This window comes from Aphelocoma coerulescens, chromosome 5 (assembly GCF_041296385.1).
Source record: "Aphelocoma coerulescens isolate FSJ_1873_10779 chromosome 5, UR_Acoe_1.0, whole genome shotgun sequence".
Lineage (NCBI taxonomy): Eukaryota > Metazoa > Chordata > Aves > Passeriformes > Corvidae > Aphelocoma > Aphelocoma coerulescens.
Window position 1 is genome coordinate 31,100,055 of NC_091019.1, and position 25,863 is coordinate 31,125,917.

At 41.0% G+C, this 25,863-nt stretch overlaps 1 protein-coding gene across 3 annotated transcripts in view; it reads left to right on the forward strand.

Moving 5' to 3' along the window:
* Positions 1 to 25,863, forward strand: part of MIDEAS (mitotic deacetylase associated SANT domain protein) — a 55,594-nt gene that overhangs the window by 22,410 nt on the left and 7,321 nt on the right. For all 3 annotated transcript variants that reach the window (XM_069017461.1, XM_069017462.1, XM_069017463.1), the window contains exons 2-10: positions 6,680 to 8,368; positions 13,459 to 13,782; positions 14,787 to 15,132; positions 15,545 to 15,611; positions 20,376 to 20,518; positions 21,369 to 21,472; positions 22,813 to 22,888; positions 24,430 to 24,518; positions 25,656 to 25,805. In XM_069017461.1, the coding sequence (XP_068873562.1) occupies positions 6,914 to 8,368; positions 13,459 to 13,782; positions 14,787 to 15,132; positions 15,545 to 15,611; positions 20,376 to 20,518; positions 21,369 to 21,472; positions 22,813 to 22,888; positions 24,430 to 24,518; positions 25,656 to 25,805 (2,754 nt within the window). In that variant the 5' untranslated portion in view covers positions 6,680 to 6,913. The remainder of the gene's footprint in view (positions 1 to 6,679; positions 8,369 to 13,458; positions 13,783 to 14,786; positions 15,133 to 15,544; positions 15,612 to 20,375; positions 20,519 to 21,368; positions 21,473 to 22,812; positions 22,889 to 24,429; positions 24,519 to 25,655; positions 25,806 to 25,863) is intronic.

Here is a 25,863-nt window from a genome sequence, read left to right on the forward strand (position 1 = left end):
CAGAAATGTACCTAATTAAATAATGTTTGTAGGGCTGCATTTTCACTGTCTCACCTTTATTACATGCTTTACCATAAACTAAAATATTTTCTTGAAGAAGGTTTTGTATTTCTCCTTGGATTGATTACTTAGTGTAGTTCATATATTTCCCTTTGGGTATGTATTTTTTCCCCAAACAATATGGTAGTTCTACATTTTGTGTTATTTTGCTTGCTGTGGGTAATTAACCTCTGGTGCTGAATGTCAGGAAGGGTCTCGACTGGAGCAGTAGTTTGTGGAATCTGGTGGTGCAATACAAGCTACCTGATTTTGCTGGCACATAGTCCTTCACAGCATGACCATTTTCTCCTATGTTTCACCTCACAGAGCTGATGAGTTTCACTTTTGAGTCTCTGGTTAGTACAGTGGTTTAGTAAAGCTTTATTAATTCCCAGCCTCCGAAAATGGGAAAGTGAAAGTGGCAGCAAAGTGGTTTTAACAGTGTCCTCAGGGCAGGGGCACCCTTGTAGTCAGTCATAGCTTCAGTCTTTCTCTGCAATAGAAATGGGCCAATCATATGAAAATTTGAGCAGGTCATAAACGTCTGCCATGCATACTACTTATTTAGGTATGTGTTTGCTAGCCCCAGGCAGGCACCTTCAGGAAACAGTGGAAGTTGCCAAACTTCCTGGATGCTGTGTTTTCCCTTTTGTTGTCTGTCTGTGAAGCAGCTTTCCTTTCATCTCTTTGTCTTTATTACAGGTCTGCTGTAGGACTCCTTTTTTTTTGCTGTGAAGTGTTAAGCAGCAAGTAAGTCTTCCCCATTTCATAGGCTTTATTGATTCTAGAACTTGAATCTGATAAGTTCCCTAGATTAGTTTCATACTTGGAGGTGTTAGGGGAGATGATTGATACCTACTTACATTCTTTTGTAGTGGGCTTCTTTTAAACTGTGGACTGTTCAGTTGATCGGTTTTGCTTGTTTGCTTTGAGCTTCAGCTGTTGCTCTTCTGTAGTACCACACTCCTGGAATATACTCCTTTTGCTATAGAGACAGGCATTCTAGATGTCTGGAAAATGCCATACCATTTGGGATAAAGTGACAGGAAAATAAAACCGGCATCTTCCATTTATGTTTTTGGCTTTCTTGCAGGCTGTTGTGTTTTGTAGTTGCTTTGAGTTTTCCCCTGCCTTTCTTCAGGGCATAGATTGCTGTGCTTTGCTGTATAGAATTTACAAACATGGTTTATTTTCTGTGCTCTGCTGTTATCCTTCCTGTTCAAGGTGTCTGAAAGTGGTGAGTGGGAGGTTGCAAACAATATGCAGGAATTTTGATGTAGCTAACTGTCTGGAAGAAAATGTGACAAAGTATGTGCAGGAGAGGCTTTGGAAGGAAGGATTGAAGCTGTTTCTGTATACAGCAGGGTAAGCATAGACTATGTGCAATAAGCTTTGCAAGTCTTTTACAAACATGAAAATGGATCCATGCTTTTGTCCTTTTCTCTGTTGTTACTCAAGACTGTTGCAAATGGTGCTGGTGGTTTCACAGAGGCAGATTTCTGCTAGCTGGAGCAAGTTTCTTGTTTGTGATGCCCTGTTAAGTCTCCAGTCATTTTCAAAAATGCAAACCACAAAAGCCAGACACAAACCCTACCCTGTTGAGCCTCCTCTGTCCTCCTATTGCACTGAAGGAATTAAAACTTTTTTGCCCTTTGTTCACACGTGTGACTAGCACATCCAATTTTTATCTTCCACAGGTAGATTTAATTAAACCTGTGTTTTCTTGCAGGTTTGAAAAGGAACTGGTAGCTAGTGTGTTACATATTGCTTAACTTTTGACCTTGCTTGTTGTGTGATCTTAGAAGTGAGTTAGTTCCTGTGTTTCTCTTCCTCATTAGTAAAATGTGTTTTATAATTCTTTACGTGTTTCGTAAATGTGGGATTTGACCGTAATAATGAGCAAACTGGAGAAGGAAAGTTTGATTGCTCTGTCTCAGAAGGACACGGTATAGCTTGCTGCATTTGTCTTAAATGTAACAATGTTCTTGGAATCTGTTTGTCATCATCATTAAAAGTGATCGAGCTGCTTACAGGGGAGAACCATAATTTCAGTTGGCAGCAGAAGGACTTAGTGAGAAATGATTGTCATCACTCCAATCTGACAGATTTCCTGTAAGGAGCTGTGACAGTATTGTTGCAATTAAGGCTGAGAATGTACATTAGCTAGAACAGAGGAACACTTTATTTTACATGAAAAAAACCCTAAAATAGAGGAATTTAAAAGCTAAGATGCTGGAAAAGATGGTCTACACCTCTAACTACAACTTGTTATTATTCTCAGCATCCTTAATTTTGCTGAAGTTTGAGGAGAAGTTAGTCTTTCCTGAGTCATTTCTGCAGCATTCTGTCAGGGAGAAATGTTTGCAAATGATCTCAAAGGAGGGTGAGGAATGTGCACAATTTAAACTTGCTTATCATGCCTGATATAGGTGATGTAGCAAATGGACTAAACAAAGCACAGGAGAGCGCAAAAGTGAGCCAAAGAGTAAAGTTTAAAGTTACTACAGTGTGTGAGGTCATGATGTGACCTCACTTGTTGTGTGAAACTGTACAAATATACATATCCTTAGTTAAGAGAATATTTACAGAAATGGAATAATGGTGGATAGTTATTAAATACACAGGCAACAAGTTTTAAAGAGAGAGAGATATTTTACATTAAATGCTTACCACTTAGTGTTTTAAATTTGTCCCCTAAATCAAATAATCTTTAACTTTAGTTAAGGTTTTATAGCAAACTCTCCTGGCTAATAATAAACTCTGACAAGATAGTTGCACTGGATAGGGATGTCTCAGTGATTCTGCTTTGGATTGAATAGAATCTGCTGATGGGTGGTCTGGGCTGGTAACAGCCTACTGAGTGGCTCTGAGAGAAAGGACTTCATAATTTCAGAACAGAAACCTGGATGCAGGCAGAGACTCCTCCATAGTCTTGTTGTTTACTTCAGGAAGTCCTTCAGCATTCTTAGGCTAAATGTAGCTCATATGGTGTTTTATATGTGTTTATGATTTTCTTTAATGTGTTAGTGCAGATACACTTAGAGAGGTTTTTAGCTAAAAATGCTAACACTAACTTTTCTCAGTAAGGTGCCATGGGTTACTTTCCTTATGTATTTTTCATTCCAGAAAATACTGCATATGTATCCACTGGGTATACGTATAACTAATTTGACATTCTTTTTAGGTGTAGAATAGAAAGCCTCACAATATGAAAAATTCCTTAGAAATCTGAAAATATTTGTGGTATCAAAGGAGGTGATGTACAATTTGTGTTCACCTGGAGAAAGTTCAGGAGAAGTTCTTGAATGTCAGAAGCTCCTGGAAGTGAAAATAACTGATGATGTTGCCTGCCAAATCTTAGAGTTATTAAATCAAAATATACTGATGCTAGGTTCTGCTTTTTCTCTGTGCAGTGTAAAAGCAATGCTAAGTATCATAACACTTCAGTATATTTGGAGGCAAGACACAATATCTTCTGGGAATTACAGTATTGGAACTGGCTGTGTGCTTTATTCAAAGGTAAGGAATGGTCCGGGGTGTACTGCTCCAAAGCACTTCAGCCTGGAAGTGTGTTGCCATTTTACTGTGCTGCTGCAGGCTGACTCTTGTGCTGAAATTAAAGCAAAACAAAACAAACCAAAAAACCCCAAAGCTGGTAATTGGCTAGGATGATGATTGTGTGAGCTCATTCCCCCAACCTCAGGGAGGGAAGCCTGTTTAGTCAGAGAGCCAACAGTGCTCATGCAGTGAAGCTGCCAAGCATGAGCTTTCCTGAAGCATAGTCATGCTGCAACTTGAACATTTATCACTGCAGCTTAAACTATGGACTGTTACTATTAGGATGACATAGAAAATATTTTAAGCAGTTTTTCTATATAGAAAGAACTTCTAAAAAGCTAATTTTGTGATATTTTCTTTTACCATTAAATACTGGATGCAACAAATCCTCTTTTATCTTGGTGATCTCTTAGGATATAGTTATTTTTGCATGTAACTGGGAGAACTGGCGTGTTCAGTAAGCATGTTTTGTTCAAAGTACCTTAAGTCTCTTTTCTTCCTGGTAATGTCCTTTTCACTATCCTGGGTTTTGTGCTGAATAGCAACTTCAGTTGTACATCTTCCTTTTCCTCATTAAGGTTATCTCTGAGCTTACTCCTTTTTACACTTTGCATCTTAATAGTTTTGTTAGATCTCTTTCCCGGATTGTTGCAGTTCTAAACTGGTCTGAGTTAGACCTTGTGATGCTGGTGTCTTCTTATCTAGTAATAGAAAAAGCAGAACCAAAGTCCACACAAATGTAGGTTTGGAAAGTTTTGCTAATGCAGTGCTTTCTTACTAATGTGAGAGTCCTCTTACTAAAGGTCTTCTGGGTACTTTCCTGGGTGGTAGCTGCAAATCCCAGCGACGACTACTAAGAACAGCATCAACGGGGCTCGCTCTTTCTTTCTTTCTTTCTTTGGTTGAAAACAAGGACTCTTGAAGTTGAAAGTTGAATGCCATCTTTTTGACAGTTATTCTTGCATTTTTCTTCAAAGTGTAGAAGATCCACAGCAGAATTTCAGAAAGCTGTCTGGCAGATTAAAACTTGATCTAGTGGTAATGTCTTCTAATACACAGAAACCTTGCATTCATTTTATCAGAATTATGTGGCTGATCAATACAAAAGCATGTAGAAGCATCTGTAGAAGGAAAAAGTTGCCTAGTTTGGAGAGAAAAATAGCTTATGATTATTCCACAAGGTAAGACTGTTAGAAACCACTCTTAGTGTATTACCTCAGGTATGGACGTTTAGCTGTTACCTCTGATACATTTGCAATGCTGCAGAAAGCAAGGCGACAGGATAAGATAGCATTAATGCTTCTGAGAGGCATATAGCAACTTTTCTACCTCTACATTTTTGCTACCAGAGATTCAGTTTCCTGCTGTAAGATGTTTTTTCCTCTCCTAGTGAAGTTTTGAAGTAGGAAAAACTTACTCTATGAAATCTTCGTTTGTGTACTAGTTGCAGTTTAGAGAGAATTTTCCATCTCACGTGTCCATAATTTCTCCTCGAGTTATTTTTGTCCTGTTGTGATAGTCTTGGAAAATGAGCTGAGACGTTGTGCTTAGAGGAGGGAGGAATGCCCTGGCTCTGTGATGCAGGGTGGCAGAGGTCCATGATTTGTAGCCAAGGCGAAGGGGAGGCAGTGTGGGGGAACAGCTATGTAACAGCCTGAGGAAGTGAGTCACTTCACTCTGAAACACAGTCCCATGGTTCCAGTAGCACTGAAGCCAAGCTTGGCCTCTGAGGTGGAAGTTGCGTAAGTTAATTAAAACTCTTTGTCTTTTCCTCCTCGTCATGTTCCCAACCCCACCTCAGTATTAAAACCTGCACTGTACCCATATCCGTCTGAGGAAGCTCAGGTTACAGGACTTCAGTGTGCTATATAATTTTGGTTTATTATTTTTCATTTTAGAAAGAGGGATAAATAGATTGCAGGTTTCATTGGAGGGCATGTGTGTGTTGGTCTTACGTGCTCCCTTCAAGAGAAACTTGATTATGTAACAGAAGGGATGTAGTAAGAATAGGTTTTTAACAATTTGTTAAAATTTTCCTGGAATATATTGGCAATGTGATTTAAAGTGGAACAGAGTGCACACTGAAAAGGATGGGAATAGAGACTTACACTAGAATGTTCGTAGTAGTCATCTAAGAATATAATTGAATTTTAAACTAAACATCTAAAAAGGTTTTAGGTGTCCAAATAGAAATACTAGTGTATGTGTTCACACATTAGACCTTAATTCTGCAAGCTAGCCTCTTAGAATTTGTGGATAGCTTTTCCTCATGGAAGAAGAGGGTAGGAGGGTAGAATTGTCGTAGAGTACCTGTTCTGGAAAGGCTTTCTCCTATTACGTTTGTAGATTTACACCAACAGATATTTGGTGATGTCTGGGAGCAGCTGCAGCAACAGCAGCTGCCTGAACTACCTTTCGGTGTGACCTGAGCAGGAGCAGTTGCTTTCAGCTTTTGAAAAAAACATCTGAGAGAGCAACAAGTTGAGCAGGCCCTGTCTCCAGTGCTTGGATGCTGGCTGGGCAGTTCTTAACTGGAAAGCATTTGTAATCATTGGTGGTGTATGTGTGTGACTGATTGGCTGTTGCCTGATCCTTTTCCTTCCAAATACTGAATTGAGCATCTTGCTGCATGTTTGGCTGCAGCCTTCATGTACGTGTGTGTCTTTTAAAGGTCTTTGGGAAATGTGGCCTTTTGGCAAGCCATGAGGGTTTTTTGTTTTGTGGTTTTGAGTTGAGATTAAAACCAGATTATTCTGGCTACAGGAAGACATGGAAGTAATTGGCCAGATCAGAGGTGGTTTAAGAGTAAAACTTTTCAGGATGAACTTAAGGGATTAGTCAGAATTCTGTGTGCAATTGGGAGTTGCATCATGCAAGTACAGTGAGATATCTGGTCTGTAAAACTAAGTTGTTTTGTTTTGCATTCTTCTAGCAGGTCAGATCTGTTGTTTCTTCCATTTATAATCCTGGTCTTCAATTCCATGGGAAATGGGACAGACATGCACATTATTGCTTATCACATGAACGTTCATTGGCCAGTTATGTCTCTTGATGATTCATTGCAATTGCTTCTCTATTTCAGGACCTGTAACTAAGTGGACCCTACTGGCCTCTGAACCACAAATGTAAGAGTGAAAAGAAGTGGGAGAAGCACACAAAGAAAAGGGAAGTGAATGCACTTTCATCTGGACTTCTTTCCTGCCCTTTATTACTAAAGCTGAATGGAAAATAAAGACTGCTGTGCCTTTCCTCCCCCAACCTCAGGGATGGGTGGATTATAAATACTGTGTGTGTGGCTGGGAGAATAGACTGAACCATGAATCTTCAGGCTCAGCAAAAGTCTTCAAGCAAAAGGACTGGGAAACGAGTTGCCTATTTTAATGAGCAGGACATAGCTGTGCCATCAAAAGAACCACAGCAGCAGCTTAAGGAAGGACAGTACTATGGTCACGGAGGGAATATACCAGTCTCCCAAACTATGGAGATTTCTCATGCAGGAGGATTAACAAGTGCACCCAACAATGTTGCTTTGATGAACTCTGTTTACAATCAAGATAGGGGAGAATCAGTGATGATGCCCCAGTCAGTAACAGCTGTCAAATGGCAGAATTCACTAATGGGAAACCGGTTGCCAGAGAGGGGTGACAGCCACTGGCAGTCTCCACCTTCAATGTGGAACCACAGTATGGTTTTTGGGGGCAACCCAAAAGGACCCCACTCCAATGCTGGTGCCCCAGGCTTCTATGGCCACCCAGAAGCCCTTAAAAGAAATCAAGAGAAAGGAGTGTTTGTGTCACAGCTGGATTTATATGGAGATGCTGTCCAGCAGATGATGTCCCAGAAGGCTCAGCTGGAACAGCAAGCCCTGGTTAGACAGCAAGCTCAAATGAATTCTTTTCATCAAATGCAGAAACAGCAGCAGCAGAATCAAAGTCTGCCATTGCAACCTTTCCAGCTTGCATTTGGGCACCAAGGCCAAAAGCAAGGTCTTCCGGAGTTGTTACATGTCTTTCAAGAAGCCCCAACTTCTTCCAGTCCAGCATTTACTGCACAACAAAAACAGCAAGCTCTTCCCCAGCTACAGCTCTTTGAAAATTTCTATCCTCAGCAGCAGCAGCAACAGGCTGCCACACAAGCCTTCGGTCTGCAGCAAACAACTTCCATAGCACAGCCTCATGTGGCAGCTGCAGCACCTCAACATCACATGATGCCACACCAGTTTCAGCAAGCAGAGAGGAACCAGGAGCTATTCAAGGCATTAACAGAGCAGAACCAACAGACTGTGCTACCTCAGACCCAGATTCCCTTTCCAAGGAGATCACGGAGACTCTCCAAAGAAGGTGTCCTGCTGACATCTGCAGGAGAAGTGTTGACTTCTAAGCAGGCAGAAGAACAACCTAGCAATTTATTTCTGCATCACTGGCAAACACATCAGCAAGAGGTCCCATTACAGCAGCCACTTGAGTCACTGGCCCACAATAAAAGTAGCTATTTGCAACCTAAAAGGTTGGATCTAGGGCAGAAGGATGTCCTGGTCAATAGTGAGCAGTGCCAGATGGAAACAGACAGGCAAGCTGCAGCCCAGAATGGTAGAGATGAGGAGAAACAGGCAGCAGCACCTGAAGAAAACACTCAGAGAACTAATGATTTTCAGGGTGTCAGAGGTGGTGTAATCCAGAGTACCCGACGGAGACGACGTGTCTCTCAAGAAGCCAATTTGCTGACTTTGGCCCAAAAAGCTGTTGAGCTGGCTTCTCTTCAGAATGTAAAGGTAAGGTATAGACCCTAACCAATATATCATGGTTTAGAGTACAAAATAGGGCTGAAATGAAAGAAATTCATGTATATATGCAGGATAGGATGGTGTCTTGAAGTATGCAGCAAGGACAGCTCTGGAAGTGGAGGCATGTAAGTTCAGCTACTGTAATTCATAGATGTGGGAGAACAGAGATGTAGCCTAGTGAAACCACTAAGGGACAGTTTTATTTCACTAGCATCAAATGTTATTTTAGCCCGTGACATCAAAATATGGATGTTTTCAGCTTAGGTCTTAAGGTGATCAGGAATTTTGAGAGGCAAGTATAAGCAGTTTACTTGTTGTCTTTTTACCAATTTAGCATTGTCTTTCCTTCTGTTAAAAGACAGCTTACCTGCCAGTTTTTCAGTTTGAGCAGTTGAAGGGTTTCTAAAATGTGCTATCTAAAAATTACATAATGCAATTTACATGTTCAATATTTCACAGATATTAGAAGTCTAAGAAAGCTTCACTATATATGAAGAACCTACCAGGCATGACAAAAGTCTGTCTCATGCAGCATCCTGTTTCTGAGAATGACCTGAGGGCTGTAGAATGGCATGTCTGCCCGTAGACCTCATGTAGGACTTAATGTGGAAGAAATTTAGTGCTGACTGATTTGGTAGTTCACTACTCCTAACCTTTTGATATCCCATCAGTCTAAACTGTACAGTATATATTCTATATGGCAAGATGACAGAGTTCAAAATTAACTAGCCTATTGGGAGACAAGTGATAGGATTTTTGGAGTTGGGTGGGGGTTTTATGAGGGATTGTTTTTGAAGATATTCGTAGAGTTGTGGTTTGACTAATCTTTTACTGAGTGCTTCTTATGAGGCACACTTTTCCTTGGAAGTTTTGTTGCCAAAGGCTGATGAAATGCAGATGTTCCATGAGCTACTTTTACCTATAGTTTTGACACTTGAGTTGTTGTACAGACAACAAAGGGAAGGACATTTTATTCCCTGTTTTGTTCTCATCATTCTTTTTTTCCTAGTCTGTCTGTCACTGTTTTTTCCTATCTCTTCCTTAGAGGAATGTGCTGTTTGAGTGAAAGAACTGAACAAATAAATGAGGTGAATATCCATAGCCTACTCCATCTCTTGGACAGCAGAAAGCAAGCAGTGACTTGGTTGATGCTGTCTTCAATCCTTTGTGCTCTAACTCCAGTTGAATAAGCAGATTTGATAAAGAACTGGTAGTACAAAGTAGCATGGTATACTTTGCCAGCCATTTTGTGGTTACATTGCAGAAGGCCCGCAATTCACATTGCTCTTGGATCACTAAGAGAGTGTCAAGAAGAAGCAAATAGAGCATCTAGGAAAAGCCCCTGAGAGATGAAGCAAGAAATTGGCTGTTTGGAGGCACATCTGCTTGCAGTCTGATTCATAATGTAAAGACCAGAGAAGTGTTTTGACAGATGCTCTTTTGTTCTTTGCAGTTACGCAAGCAGCTTCCATAATGGCACTAGCAGAAGAACTCTTTATGTTTAGATCTCTTCAGGCTTTCAGAATGAGATTTTGAAAAATGATAGCATTCTTACCGGAGCTGTGATGGATTTTACATCTTTAAGGTGTTGAATATTGTGTGAGGGAGAAAAAGAAAATGCATTTGCTGAATGAGAGTGGTCTGCTTCTCATTTGAGTGTCTTTCTGTTAAAAACGACCTAGAAGCCTTCTCTGCATAGGTTATCTGAAGAGTGTGAAGAAGGCCATAGAGTTAAATTGTGGATTAAAGAAGGTAATATTTGTAATTTGAATCAGTTGTTTGAACATCCCAGTCTAGGTATGTGTACCTTATGCAGAAATAGTATTCTGGACAGCAGTATCTGTCTACATGCAGTGTCACAACTGATGCTTTGCACCAAAACTGCCTGTGGCTGCCTTTTTTTTCAGGTGGTGCAAGCTTATGGCTACCTACAGGCTGCAGTAAGTTCTCAACTTTTAGTTTAATGGTTTCAGTGTGATTTGGTGTCTTCTAAAAGTAAAGAAAACTTTTTTCAAATCTGAATGGTTGTCTTAAAGGGTGTCTGAATTTAAATATTCCTTTATGGAAGGAAGACAGGTTTTGGTTACCTGGCTGCTTTCCCCTGGCACAGGGCAGGGCACCAGCTGCCACAAACAAAAGGAAGAAAGAAAGTTTTGTTTGCAGAATTGTAGCTCTGGACTTGCCTCCTTCATGGACAAGCTTTGGTTTGACTGCAGTCAGAAGCTGCCTCTCCTTCCTGCAGGTGATGCAGAATGGTGGCAGAAAGCACTCTATGGGCAGGTGTTTTTAAAGGGCTGTTATGGTTTCTTATCACAGAACTGGCCTTGGAACAGTTCTTCCAGCTGTTGTAGTTGGGTTTTTCTGAGAATTCTAAGTTTTTTAGAAACAGCTTGAGGGATAGACAGGATCAATGCTGGAACATCTGATGGGTTTCTATGGATTTCCGGGAGGACTGCAGATGATTAGCTCATCCCTTAGTATTTATGCAAGAGTCTAAATGAAAGTGCCACATGTTGCACTTGCTGCAGTGATCCAGCAGCTCTCCTACCCCAAATTCTGCAACAGGGATGCTAAGGTGGCCAAAAATCCCCTAGCAGGTCTACAAATGAAAGTCCCATCCCTTATTCGGAGACTCCTTTCTGCTTACCTCTGAGAATAATCAAACAGTTGAGAAACTATTTAGGGATCTGAAGCAAAAGGCTTAATTCCAAAATTAGTCACGTCCCCTATTAGGTATGTGTGAACTTAGGTATGTGTGAACTTTTGCGACCAGAAAAGCTCTGATGTGGACCAGAACATTTTTAAGGATGTCTCAACTATTTATATTAAGTTCCCACTGGTGTCTTTTCTCTATCCGTACTACTATTCAGGTCTCCTCTTCTTATTTTGCCTCAGAGGGGTCATCTCTTCCATCATTGAGGAGGAGTCCTTTGCTGATTGCCCCCCAGTCTTGAAAATAAAAGGAGCATGGTTAACTGATCATAATGCCAGAGGAAAGTGACACTTCCGTGTGACTAGCTAATTTCCTCCTTGTAGTTAGCAAATTAGTTCATGTCTCTTGACCTACAGAGGTCTGTGTAGCACACAGGAAGTACCTGACATTTCTAGATTGATCAGAATTGGTGCTTGTTCACTTATTCACATTGACATTACATGTTTTGTTGATGTACCCAGAAAGTGGTGGAGGAAGGCTACAAAAATTTACAAGAACTCCTTGCTATCTAGAGGTAGTGAACTGTAGTGATGTCTGTCAGCATGATGAACATGATGGATGCCCTCCAAATCCAAAATTGGTAGTTTTATGGAGAAGTACAGGTGCCTGTCAGCGGCCTGAAAGCAGGTCCTCAGAGCTCAATGATTTCTCCTGAGGCATATTATGGGACAATGGATGCCACTTGTGACTTTACAATTGTGCATTCCATCACTGTGTGGTGGGGGTGGACATCTGCAGTCTCCGTGAAGAAACAGTCAGACTTGTAAGCTGCAGGGTCAGTTCTAAGATAAACCTTTCTGTGCACATTTAGCCCAGCTCTAATAAAAGGTCTCAAAAGGAGGCTGTCCTGAATCTTCTTGATATGGTAGATTTTATGTGCTTAATCTTGTTACCTGGCTTATATTGAAGGCTTAATGTTTCCCAGAGTAGACCTGTTTGCTTTTAAAACCAACAGAAATTATCAGGTCTCTCATTTGGACAGAGGCCAGAGCACTAACCCCAGGCTCTGGCTGATGCATGTTGTGACAATGCACTTGTGCTTCCCTCTATAAATAGAGTGTCAAAGTGGGATTCTCACTCATCAGTGAAGCTGAAGGGCTTTCTTGATCACCCAGTGAAGTGACTGCAGTGTGTCTGAGCCCTTATGGCAGAACCTGCTCATGCTGGCTTTTTAATCAGGATTAGGGACTTGTAATGGCAAACAACAGATTCTGTTTGAGGGCTTCAGTAAATCTCTGCAACATTTTGAAAGTCCAGGTTGGAGACCTCTTGTTATACCTGAGAGGTTACGTACCTTAGATTTTCCCTGAAAAACACAGGTAGGTTCCTCAGTAGACTCTGACTCTGACAGAGGGTGACTTTGCCTACCTAATCCTGTCCAAAGGCTTTCCACACAGAGCTCGAAGCTGGGGAGATGTTCTGAAACACCAAAAGGAGCATCTTCTACAGCTTCTACACTGCACTTCATCGGAGCTCAAGAAGGCCTTATACATGTCTGGAGGAGAGGTGTTTTTGAAAGTTTTAATTAGTATCTGGCTTCTAAGTGAGCTGGCAACTCAGCTTAGAATCTATGAATTGAGAGTGGAATGAACATTAGTGATTTGAAGGAGTAGAAATCCTTGATTGCTAGCAGTACCTGAAGCCATTAGATATTACAGGATCCATGTGTTTATCCATCCCCCATTCCCATCTCCTTGGAGCTGAATTTTCTAGGACTTCCATAAGTAAAACAGACATGGAGGCTGTAATATCAGTGCAAAAAGTGCTGGCTTGCAGATAATATCTTGTTGATTTTGAGCAAAAGTACTTCAGGCTCAGGCCTGGTTAGACAACAGAATTCAGAGTCTCCAGTTATAATAATGAAAGATCCTTTTGTCCTATAAATCAGAAAAAAAAGATGAAGCAAAAAGCTAGCTCTGGGTTTGGGGTTTTTTTGCGTGTGAGAGATTTAATTAAGATATTGTCATGGTTCAGTCTTCCCTGGAGCAGAAATCCAGTATTTGAAATTAATAACCTTCAGCTTTTGATCTTTACTAAAACTGAAGAACCTTTGTTGAAAGTTATAAAGCAGGATACAAATTCATATAGAAAATAAAATGTGAAAACCTAGGTAGTGAAACAGTTCTTAAGAACGACATATTTAAGTATTCTTGCAGTTGAGACTACAGGCAATCCTCAGGTAATTCTATGAAATTTTAGTAACACTTTGAAATATTCTTTTTCATCCAGTAACGCTTCCAAATCCATTTCAGCTTGCAAATTGCAAGTGTATATCGAGAGACTTGATATACACTGAAAGTGAGATGGTATCTGATTTATTATGTAAGTAATACAGAACTTTTTAGGAATCTATTTTTCTTTTCAGGAGCTGGATAATTCAGAGGAGAAGAAGAGTGTGCTGGTAACAGCTCCAGGACCTACTGCAGCTTCAAAAAGTGTTGTGGAATTCGCCAGTTCTTCACCAGCTCCCAAAAAAGCTCGGGAGGATAACAGCCTTGTGCCTCTTATCATTCCTGTGTCCGTGCCAGTGAGAAAAATTGACTTGCAGAGCCTTGAAAAGGAAAAGTCTGAGGATGGAAAGCTCCAGAGAGGCCAAACAAACGATCGAGCTCCTTGTGAACGGAAGCCTTCTGTGATAGTCACTCGGAGGCGATCTAATCGTAATACTAACATGGACACCTCGAGTCAGGTATGGATGGACTAAGACACCAAAGATGAGCCAGATCTGTTAGATTTAATCACACAGTTTTTAGCCATGAACTTTCCTATTTAAGTAGTTCTATCTCAAGGCTTGAACTTGGAATGTATATAGTCTGGGGATTTTTTTAATCATAATACTGCCATATATTTAGGCATTGCTGGCTTTTCATGACCTACAGCTTATGCTAGTACAGCCAAGCAATGCCTCACTGAATTCACTAATAGTGAATAAAGCCAGATGGGCAATAAGGCTAGAATAATAGTGTGTTTGTGTAAAGAGCGCTTTCTTTGTACATACATAGATACTAATAAATTCTAAGTAGTGCACATATCTCTCAATGTGAATAAAATCCAAAGTGAAGATTTATTCTCAATGGAATTGAAACCTTTTACTGAGTTCTGAAGGTCAGTACTTGATTGCTCCCCTGCAGCGTGGTAGTGATGAGTGGGTGTGTAGATTTTTTTTATTTTTCCTCTCTTCTATTCAGAAGTACAACAGAATCTTCAGATACCAGAGAAATGGTAGGCATGTGGGGAGGTTTCTCTGCGTTTAAATGCTTGACCATGTAATAAAATACTGTTATATTATCTTCTGTTCTCTTACCACTGTCTGGTGTCATGTTCTGTATCATGGTTCTGGTGTATCTATACCAGGGTTCTGCTGTGCTTTTTTGTTCTCTTTTAAAGCTGCCATGAAGGTTGGACCAGATGTACATTCTTGTAAAATATAAGTGCATAATCACGAGTTAGAGCTTCTACCTAATAGTTCCTATGTCCATTCCATTCCATTCCATTCCATTCCATTCCATTCCATTCCATTCCATTCCCTGTCTTCTTCCTCTCACTTCCCTCTTCTGCTAATTGTTGAGACATCCTCAACTGTCCTATCCAGATTTTGAGCTGCCATTAAAAAATGTTGTCATTTCACTCAAGTTTGTCAAACAACCTGAGGTTTTGAAACTAAATTAAGTATGTAATTTTTTTTTCTAATAGCATGAAGATGCTGTTCCAAAGGATGAAGCAGAGGGCTTTGCCCGAAAACCAAAGCAGCGGCCAAGACCCGAGCCACTCTTCATACCACCAAAAGCTGGCACCTTTATTGCACCACCTGTTTATTCCAACATTACTCCATATCAGAGCCACTTACGGTCACCTGTCCGTCTGGCAGACCATCCTTCAGATAGGAACTTTGAGCTACCTCCTTACACTCCTCCACCAATCCTTAGTCCAGTGAGAGAAGGATCTGGGCTGTATTTTAACGCTATCCTCTCTTCAAGTGGTCATTCAGTTCCACCTCCAATGACTCCCAAAAGTGGTCACAGAACTCTGCTTAGATCAAGTAAGTTTCACTTTAACCTTCCTTTCTTGCCTAGTTTATGATTAGGAAATGCAGAGCATTAGGAGGAAGATCATGCCCTTAGGAGGTGTGGTGGTGTGAAACTGGGGCTTCTTCATGACTGTTTAGGGAGCTGGAATAGAGGAAATGCAGTGTTGGTACATCTGGGAGCTGGTGTTAAGATGCGTTCACAGGCAGCCTGCAACACCCCCTGCTGACGTTCTTGGGAATGGAAAAGTCAGTTCCTCGTATCTTGAACTGAGGGGAGGGAAGGCAAATTCCCGGTCATCTGAAACTCCATTATTTAGCCTGGGGGTATCTTTTTTGAGAGACGGACAGATCTGATTAGATTTGTAAGCTGTGTGAAAAGCAAATCTCAGATGTGAAGCTGAGCAGTTCTTTCTTCTTGTTGCAGATAGTTCGGAAGTTACCCCTCCGATTCTTACGGTGGTGGGGGAAGCCACCCCGGTCAGCATTGAACCGTAAGTAGCCGGTAGATTCATAGTCTCTTAGTAAAAGTGCTTCCTCCCTTCCTCCTAAACCTTCAAGCTGCTCCCTGTATAACCATGTATCTCTTAGAAGCATTAAAACTATTCTTATTGGTGGTTCAAAATATAAGTTGTCTTGATTAAAAATTACTCCATACGATAAATAGTGTTTGTTTGGGCAAATGTAATTCTGGTGATACTAACTGCTTTGTATTACTGCTATCTGTCTCTGGGCTGAAATACTGTTAACTACCTAAAGTTGAATCTGTCCTGTGTTGTTGTATATGAGCACTTCTTTGTATGCTGTATGCTTGTTTTAGGGTGGGAAGATGGTCCTTTAGAGGAAGGACAGAATGCAGCATGGAAAACTGGAGTTAGCTCTCACATGGACGGGTCAGATCACAGGTGTGTTGTATCTGCAGCACAGCTGTGAACACCTTGTTCCCCCCTGGGCGAGCTCAGCCTGAAGCCCTACAGCCAGTGGCATATGGGGTGTGTGCCCTGAGCTAGTCAGCCTCATTAATCTTTAGCTGGCTGTGTGCTGGGAAACTTCAGACATATGTGGACACAGCAGCACTAGGGAACACAGTCTGAAGATGCTGAAGCTGGAATTGTGAGCTTAGGCTTCATGCCAGTCCCGCTAAATCTGAGCGGAGTTGCAAATGTCTCTGTACAGCCTTCACAGATGCTCTGGGAGTGTTACCAGTACAAGCTCAGTGCTGCAGAACTTCAGCAACATAGTTCCAATTCATTATTGTACCTAGTTAATGAACTTCTGCAAAGTCTAATCATTGAGATGCATGGCATGGAAGCACCCATATGGCATAAAAACACCCACGTGGCTCTGCATCTGATTGTGCAGTCAGCAATCTCTGCTCTAACTCTGCAGCATATCCTGTAACATTTAACTCAAACTTTCTCCAAATAAATACAAGGCTTCTTTTGCTTTTATCCAAAATGGTTTATATTTTGAAAAGGGACTGGAGCATTTGCTGGCAATTTTTTTTTTTCTCGCCCTTTTTCCAATCTGCCTTCCTGTTTGAAGCTCAGTTTTCTGCACCTATGGCAGCAGCCTGTCCTGAGCAAATGTTGCAACTGTGAATGAACACAGTTTTTTCTTGTCACCTTTGCAGACCTCCTCTAGACTGAGCCTGTTCATTGAAATAAGAACATTCATTGTTGTATAAATTTATTTTGGATATTGCCTAATTCATCTTTCTCCTGTTGGTTCATTTCACATTAATCCAGGGGAACTTCTTGAACAGATATTTTTTGTGTCCCTTCCAGGTCTTGGTCTTTGACCTCTCTGTGGTGCAGTTGTCTTTGTTGTGTCTAATGGCTTAAATTGCTGAAGTTAATGACATAAAGTTAGTTGTAATTTTAGTTGTGTGTGAAGATTTTTTAATTTGTTGCTGGAAATTTCAAGTCATGGTAACTTAGTAGTGCAAGTTCATTTCCTTTTGCCAAAAGGGAGTTACGTGCAGAGTTGTCTTACTGTCATCTTAAGTCTTACTCAACAGGTGCTTATGCAGGTAGATAGCTTTTAACTTTTAATCACAATAAATTAATAACCCGGTGTCATTCTGTGTTTGGCAGCACTGCTGTGGTCAGTTATGTAGACATATCTTTCTTAAAGGAAATATGGCAGGAAGCACTTTTTTTTTTTTTAAGAAAAAATGTTTAATTTGCTTTGTAGTCTTGTCAGAAGTCGACTCTAACTTGTGATTACCCAATATAGTGTTCTTAATTGCTTGTGCTTTGCCAAACCTTCTGTTAATGTTTCTCAAAAGGTTATTTAATTGCAGTGATTTGGAATAGGAAATGTGATAATGAAGCTTAATTCTTTGTGAAGTGGTACAATAGGCAGCTGTTGTCACAGATCCTTGTGTCCTACTGGTTTTGTAGTTCCGTTGCATCAAAGTCATCACCCCTCAACTAGGCAGCCTTAAATATACCTGTGGTGCATCAGCTGTGAACTTCCTTCCCAGTGCATGGCCTCATTTCTGAATGTTGTCACACTCAGCTCCCAGGCATCCCAGGAGCACCACTGGTGCTTACAGGCAAGAGCTCTTGTTGTACTGAAATGGGGGCTTCATCAGTAAAGGAACAGTGGAATAATATAACTTGAATGGATCTCTGGAGATCATCTGGTCCAAGTCCCTGCTCAGAGCAGGTGAAATTTAGGTTACCCAGGTCAACTCTTGCAGCAGAATTCCGGTTTTATTTGGACGTTGCAGGTATGAAGTGTAATTCATAGTTTTTCTAGCCCAGAGATGTCATATTCCAAGTTCCGTTTAAAAAGGAAAAGCAACTTTCAAGAAGGCCCACATTCTTTCCCTCCAGATTTTCCAGTTGTCTCTTTCCTTCTCAGAAGTGAAGTCAGAGGAGTCTGTGTCTTAAGACACAAAATCTCCCAACTTTCTCAGTGTCGTTTTTACTGCAAAACCACCTTTTTATCTGTTTCCAGGTGGCAGCAAAGTGTCAGTTTTGAGCAGTTATCCCTTCTAGGGCAGATTATAGTCCATAACCCTTTCCTCCTCTGTGAAACTGCATGCCATAACAGTAAGCAAGACTAATCACAGTGAGCAGAAGACTCCACATGAACCTCACTGCAGTCCATCCCAGTGTGCTGCAGGGAGGGCTGGCATACCAGGGTGGTTGTTTTGCTTTGCCTTTTTTAGCAAGGTCTTCTCAGTCTTGCATGGAATCTCTTGCTTTTCATTTTCAGTCTGGATTGTGCTTTTTCTGTCCAAGATGAAGAGGACAAGTAAAGGAAAAATTGAAAACTATACAGTGTTACAAACAGACTAGTGTTTTCTTGGGGTTCTTTGTTCTTCGTGCATGTTCCACCTTAGTGCATTGAAACAAAATTACTTTTGAGAAGCAGAATGGAAACAGTTATGACAAGGGGCATCTGAGATGCGACATTTTCAACTGCTTTAGTTCTTCCCTGCCCGTGGCTGTGATTTGAGACGTGTAATGTCCCTATTGCTTTACCTTCAACAGGTGTTGGAAATAGTAGTTTTGGGGAAAAAGACAGATAGTATATGGCAGCCTGCCTAAAACTTCCCTGCCTACATCTATCATGCTTGATGTCATCTTGCCATCACCTACTGAGAGGAAGTTAGCATCAGTCTGTGCATCTAGCAGATTGTGAAGGAAGGAATCCAAAAAGAATCCCACCCCACTTGTGTGGAGCTGCTGCTGAATGGGTGATGAAATTGGAACAAGTGTATAGGGTAGTTAACTTCTGCATCACTTTGTTTACACATGAACTGTAAACTGTTCCCCTTAAGTAGATCTGGATATGATATAGATGCAAAAGAAATGGTTTGCAAAATCTCTGTATGTGTTGAAGTCAGTCATTTTTTTGAACATGGGTTTTTCCAACACACGACATCTTATGATGCAGGTGCTTCATGACAATATCAAAAAGAGGAATTGGGTGTAAAAAGAGGGAATTAGGGTGTTCCCTTCTTCTCCTTCCATACTTGTTTCCTCCCCTTGATACCACAGCCTCTTAGGACTTCAAAACACCCTATTGAAACAGTTGCTAGTACCTCACTGGATTTTTGTACAGGTTGTGTATTGTTTCAAGGCCTCCCCACACCTCTTCCAAACTCCTTTTCATAATAGACACGTGTGTGTCATTTCAGAGGACAAGAAAAGTCTGGAGGTTGGCATTTCTCAGAAGTTTTTGTTATTATTCCTTATTGCACTAGATCATGCTTTTTCTCTGGTAATTGGGGGGGGGAGGGGGGGCACCAAGCCAAGACTTGAGAATTATAGCTAATCTTGCCCTGGGCAGGGAGTTCTACTTTTTTCTAGTGAAGCAACTCCAGAATTTTATCATCTTATGAGCACTGCCTGATCTGCTCTCTCCAAAGAAGAGCTTCTTTCTCTATACTTCAGTATGGCAAGAGCTACCAGTGTGATGCTAGTTGACTGACATCTGCATGAGGAACACTTTTGCATTAAGTATATCTCAGAACAGTCTTTCACTGGGGGTTCTTACCCATCTCTGTGCACACAGTCACATTTCCTAGTACAGAGTAGAATCTCTGCGGATGGTCACTTGACTTAAAGCAAGTGTAGTGCTCTGTGGGTTGCTTGTAGTGAAAAATGTGTCTGCTAATTCAGATGTAAAAGTACAACATTGCTGCTAAAAGGATGGGATTTGGGTTTGGTACAAAAGGAGCAGTACAGGTTTCATTGTTTTATATTTTTGGTTTCAGTTGTTAGGAAGAGTACCTAGAAGACACCAGCTTGTATCAAAATCATAAAGGACCAAATTTTGATCCTGCTTTGAATGGGGAGTTGGACCAGATGGCAATGTTTAGGTTGAAAAGGACTTTTGGAGACTTTGGTTCAGTTGTTGGCTGACAAAATGCTAATACTAAAACAAGCTCACCTATCTTATGTCTGAGGAGCAAGCTTGCCTTAAGAGGACCCTGTATGAGAGCCTCTCAAAAAGTGATGATTATTGGAAGCTAATAACTGTTCTTTGAGCAGCTATTAGGAGATGCTAATTTAAATACCGTTTCAACCTATGCTGATAAAACAATGGAAGCTGGTAATGGATGTAAAACCTCTCAACTTCTGAGTTATTTATGTAACCTACAACAGTGTTGGTGTTATATGCAAGAGCCTGCTGCAATTGTTTCTTCATTTGTTTCTTCATTAGTGTTTCTAGCAGAGATGGAGACTTCCTGGATATTGTAAAGAGGGCCTGACTGTAATGTTTTTCCTTCTCTGCAGGCGAATAAATGTAGGAACTCGCTTTCAAGCAGAAATCCCATCACTCCAAGACAGAGCTCTGGCAGAAGCTGATGAACATAAAGCAGAGCTGGTGTGGCAGCCATGGGGTGACTTGGAAACCAACAAAGTCACCCAAGAGAATGGTAAGAAGGCGGAAGGCGGGTAAATAGGACAGAGTTGTCACAGTGATTGTAGGGGTAACCACGTATCTACTGTAGGCATAATTTAAAATCTTTTAGAGCTGCCAGTCAAGTGACATGTTTGAGTGGTCTTGAAAACAGTTTTAGGAGCAAAACTTGTTTATTGGATTGCATGCATGGGGCAGGGAGAGGTTGGTAGGATTGATTCTTTTAATTGTGAGAAAACTGGGACCATTGTTTCTATCAAGCCAAGAGCAGCCTTTTGCTCAGTGAAGCTTCCTTGGTTTTGTTAACATTTGAAAGCCACATACACTCAAATCCTGTGTTTTTGAGGGAAGTTCTAGACATAATAGTATTTGAAAAAATCAAGTTGTAGACAGAAGTCAGGAGGAGGAAGCAGGAGTTGTGGCAGCTGGTAGCAGACTTGGGAAGCTGTCTGCTTTTGTTGCACATGGGTTGTGGCCTGTATAAATCCTGAAGGGGAGAGGAAGTAGGCAAGCTTGGAAGAAATATTTCTAGTGAGAGAGAAAAAAGGGTCTTGTGAAATGGAAATTCACAGTATAAGGGCGGATTCAAGAAATGTCTGAGGTGAAGCGAGGTGGGAAAACATTATAGGAGGGAGGAGATTTGCAAGAAACTCCATGTGTAAATAGTGCTGTATGACCTTGCAGTCTAATGAATAATGGGGTCCAAATTTGACCCATATAAATTTGCAAGGACATTCAGCTTCTCTGAGTTCTACTTTCTGTTATGTATAGTCCTCCTTCAAAAGAGTAATTAATCATGCAAATCCTGTAGGAAATTTCATTTTAATCTTCTTTTCTGAATTTTTTTGGTACCCCTGTGGAAACAGTGGAAAACCTGCTATCTGCTGCCTGTTCAAGCATTTTTCCTGGGGCTGGAACCAACCAGGAGCTGGCATTGCATTTCTTACATGAAGAAAAGGGAAGCATTCTGGTGAGTCTGCCCAGTTGTTCACCTCAGTGTGGTCAGAGATGTTAAGGAAGGTCAGGTAACCTCTCATTCCTGAGAGGAGAGCCTTGCACTTTCCTTTCAATGCATCTGGTTCCCATTGTTGGGTGTCCCTTTTATGTCCTTTAAGTGGGTTCTGACCGATGTACAGTGCCATATGCTCTGCTATCTTTTATATTTCCAACTTAGACATGTTTGACTTTTTAACAGACACGCTGACAGTCTATCAGGGCAAGTGAGCCAAGTCTGCTAAATGAATCTTAGGTGTTGTCTTCTGGGAAGATTACCATGTTGAAAGGCAAAGTAAGAGGCTAGGACTGAAAGTTGAGTCAAGAGTGCAGTGTCTTGTACCTCTTTGTTTTGGTAGATCCATTTGACTTCTCTGGTCTCTGTCTAGAGAACAACTGTGCTGCTAATTTTATATCAGTACTGTAAGACATGATACACTTCCATTATTGCCCGTTCACACCCGTGGGAGGTCATATCAAATAGCCGAGCAAAGAGCAAAGCTTTGTCATCCTTTTATAGTTCTATGACAGATTTAAACTGGCATAAATCAGTCCTGTGGTCAGGAGTATCTCAAACTTTTGCCTGGCTGCTTGTTTCCCATCTCCTGGAGCTGACACTTGTGAGACTGCATGGACTTGCATTGGAGAAGAGATCAAACAGAAAGTTTTTGTGTGTATGTGTTAGGTTTCTGCCAGCCCATCGTTGTGAATGCTGTTGTTGGCATTAGGGAGGAGCAGGACTGCCTCTGGCAGCAGGAGCTCATTGTTCAGGTGGTTTAAACTGCTAGTGGCAGCATGATTCCATTGTCTCCTTCCTACAAAATTTGAAAGCGTTTCTGGTTTATATGAAAACTAAAAAGTAGCTTGAGAGGTGGGGGTTTTGTGTGTATAATCTTTCAGTCACATGACTGCTGTTTTATTTTGAAATATTGCTTAGTCAAGTGAGATCAGATTGCAGTGACTGCGCTGTGTAAGACAGGTATCATTTAGGGCGCAGCATTTTTGGATGTGTGTGTAATAGGCCTTTGGTTAATGTGATGCGAGGTCTCTGTCTATGGAATTGGCTCTCTCCCAATACCCTGGTGGTTGTGTCAATTCACAGATGTGAAGAGATGCCCAGAATGTACCACTTGCCTGTGGTACCCAAGATTAGGTGGATAGTCAAGAATGTGATTTTGAAAGTTGTTCCAAGTGGTAAACTGTGCTCTGGTTCTTTTCTGTTAGCTTGCCACAGAAAGGAGAGGATTAACAATTGCCTGATCTTTGTTTTTAATACCCCAAACATTTAATTAATTATTTTACTTGTGTTTATCTAAGGGAGCTCTGACCAAACTGCTGTTGAAGAATCCAGTGCGACCACCTACCCACCCTTTGGCAGATTATCACTACACAGGTTTGTTAACTAGGAATTTTTCTATCCTTTTCTGATTTTTTGGGGTACTCTTGATGCCTTAAGAGGCCTCCTAGAAACAGAGACCAGACAGGAGTAAGGGAATAAAAGTAGGTATTTATTTGAAAGGCCTTCAAAGGTACCCCCTGGGGAGCCAGAGGCTATTGCCGAGATGGACGCCAGGATGAACCCCAGGTCACAAGTTCTTCACACCTTTATAGGTTTGGTTCATTTGCATATCAGGGTTAATTCTCCAGTTAAAGCTTCAGTTTAATGGTGTAATTCCCCTCACTTGCCCCCGTAGAGGCTCTTTGCTTTATACTTTTTCCTTGGAGAGCAGGCCTGGAGAGGCTTTGTTATGTCTACCTAGCATGAGAGAGCAGAAATTAACAGGCTACAAGAAACTTCAGAGTTACACACTAAGCAGTACAGAATTTGAAAAATAGAAAAGTTAAAACCTAAGGCATCACTCTGTTACATTACAAGAAGATTAAAAGGCCAATCCGCTCTCATAACTCAAGTGATGACTTGCCAGAAATTTTGCTTGTGCAAATTATGACACTTAAAATGTAAGAAACACTGCATCCTCCTGAACATGTGCATGTGTATTGGCATATGCATGAGTTCTGATTTCCTTTATAGGGAGAAGGGAAAGCAGTCCCTTGGCACTAAGCCACAGAGAATGCAGAAGGATAGCCAGTATGTACAAGAAAGACTGTGGTAGCCTTAGAATCACAGCCTCTCTGGCATGATTTTCCAGGGTGGAGTTAAGCAGGGGTTTTATGGGGAATAGTTTCCAAGCTTGCTGGAGAAGCCTCAGCCAGCTATGGGTACCTGTCAGTGTGTCTTCAAAATTTAGTAGTCTTGCAGCTAATTAGAAAATAGTCAGCCATGTGACACTGACTTCAGTGATCTAGGGTGACCCAAGCCACCCGAAAGACCTGATGTAAAGTAGTAGCGAGACATCTAATAGCTGGTGCCACAAAGCATACAAATTACATCTCTTCATTACTACACATGCCTACTGTAGTTGTTGGCAAATATTACTTGAATACCATCTATGAGGAAGGAGGGGATTCAGAAATGTGTTTAATATTAGAGGCAAGGAATATTTGAGGAATACTGGAGATGTAGTAAATCTTCAAGTAGAGATTGCTGCTGAAAGAGAAGATCCTGTTCTCCTGCCCCACCATTTCCCTACTATAAAATCTTATGACTGGGCCACCACAAAGTGTGTCACTTCACCTTGCTTGGGCAACATCTTAGTTCATCTAATTGAGTGGTTTTTGCAAGCTGAGCTGAGTTAACCTGTGGTGATGAGCACTAGATCTAACACAAAGGAAGTGCTGAGAGGAGAGCTGAGGTGGAGCAGTAAGGGAGGAGTTAACAGCAGTCTGCAGTTTTGCTGTAGTAGGTTCGAGGAGAGACTGCACCCTTACAAGTGTGTATTGGTCTTATTTAAGACAAACACAAAGAAAATGTACATAGAAGAGTAAACATTTCAAATTGTATGGGCTTCCGTTACAATTTATTTTTACCTACAGGATCAGACAAGTGGAAAGTTGCTGAAAAAAAGCTATTCAACAAAGGCATTGCAATCTACAAGAAAGACTTTTTCTTGGTCCAAAAGCTTGTAAGTTACTTTTTTTTTTTTCATTACAGCAGTGATACATTTTTACATGTTTGTTGAACATTTAATACAGAAAGTTCAGTCTTGATTTTTCTGAAACCTCAGTTTTAAGCATTAGGTCCTTCACTCAAAAGATTTCAGAGAAATGTCAGCATCCAGCACAGCATAAAATCACATCAGAAAGCTAGAACAATAATGTTTTTTTTGCTGTTGTTGTTTACTTAGCCCTGGTACTTAAACTGGCTTACTTTCATTAGTCCATGCTGCAGATATCTCCTCTGCAGAGCACATTTATAGAGCACTGGCAATGTTTGGCTTAGATGGCTTGCTGATAAAACTAAAAAGAAACACATCTTTGCCACTGATGGAGAGGACCAAAGAATGATATGTGAATGATGCATCCTTTAGCTCTCTCTTTCCAGTTTTGTGACAATGATAGTAAAAGTGATCACTCCCATATTTTGATGAGGTATGGCATGTCAGCAAGGGGGAAATCACCAAAGGAGAGTGCAAAATCAGGAGCTGCATACATATTTACTGAATAAATTCCCCCAGAGCATTTAAGTTGCAAAAGCTCAGAAGCTAAGAATATATTCCAAAACTCTCAGAAAAATCACTGATACAGGATACGTAGATGGTCACAAGTCTCTGCTGATAATTGTCTACCATCATATGCCTATGAAATGCACATGGCCAAAACAGGAAAGGGCTGCAAACCTTCACTTCCATTTTTGGGTCAGTATTCTGGTCTGGTCTTCTCTGAAGGGCTGCTGGAAAATAAAGCTCCCCCATAAAACTGAGAGGCTGCTGTCAAGCCTGATAGCTCAACTGGAACATTTCAGAGGCTAAGAGGTGCAGTAAGCTTACAAAGGTCCAGGTTCTGTCACTTTTACATTAACCAGCCTTTCTTTGGAAAGTTTGTCCTCTAGTTCTCAGTGAATAACAATGGGAATAGGGGATGGGCTGTGGGATGAGTCAGACAGGCAAATATGACACAGAAAAGGAGACTTGAACAGCAGCTGTGGTGGAGTGGAGACTACTAAGGAAACAAAACACAAATATATTTATTGCACTCCGAGTAATTATAAGTCGTCTTAAAATCATGTAATCCATTGGACTTCCATGTTTTTTAAACAACAGATAAAAACCAAAACAGTGGCTCAGTGTGTGGAATTCTACTACACATACAAGAAACAGGTGAAAATTGGCCGGAATGGGACCTTAATCTTTGGGGACATTGATGGTGCTAATGAAAGATCTATGAAAGATGAAGCTGAAGTTGACATAAAGGTAAGTAATTTCCTAAATTTCTCTCACCTCTTTTGGGCTGTGGTTTGACATCTTGTGT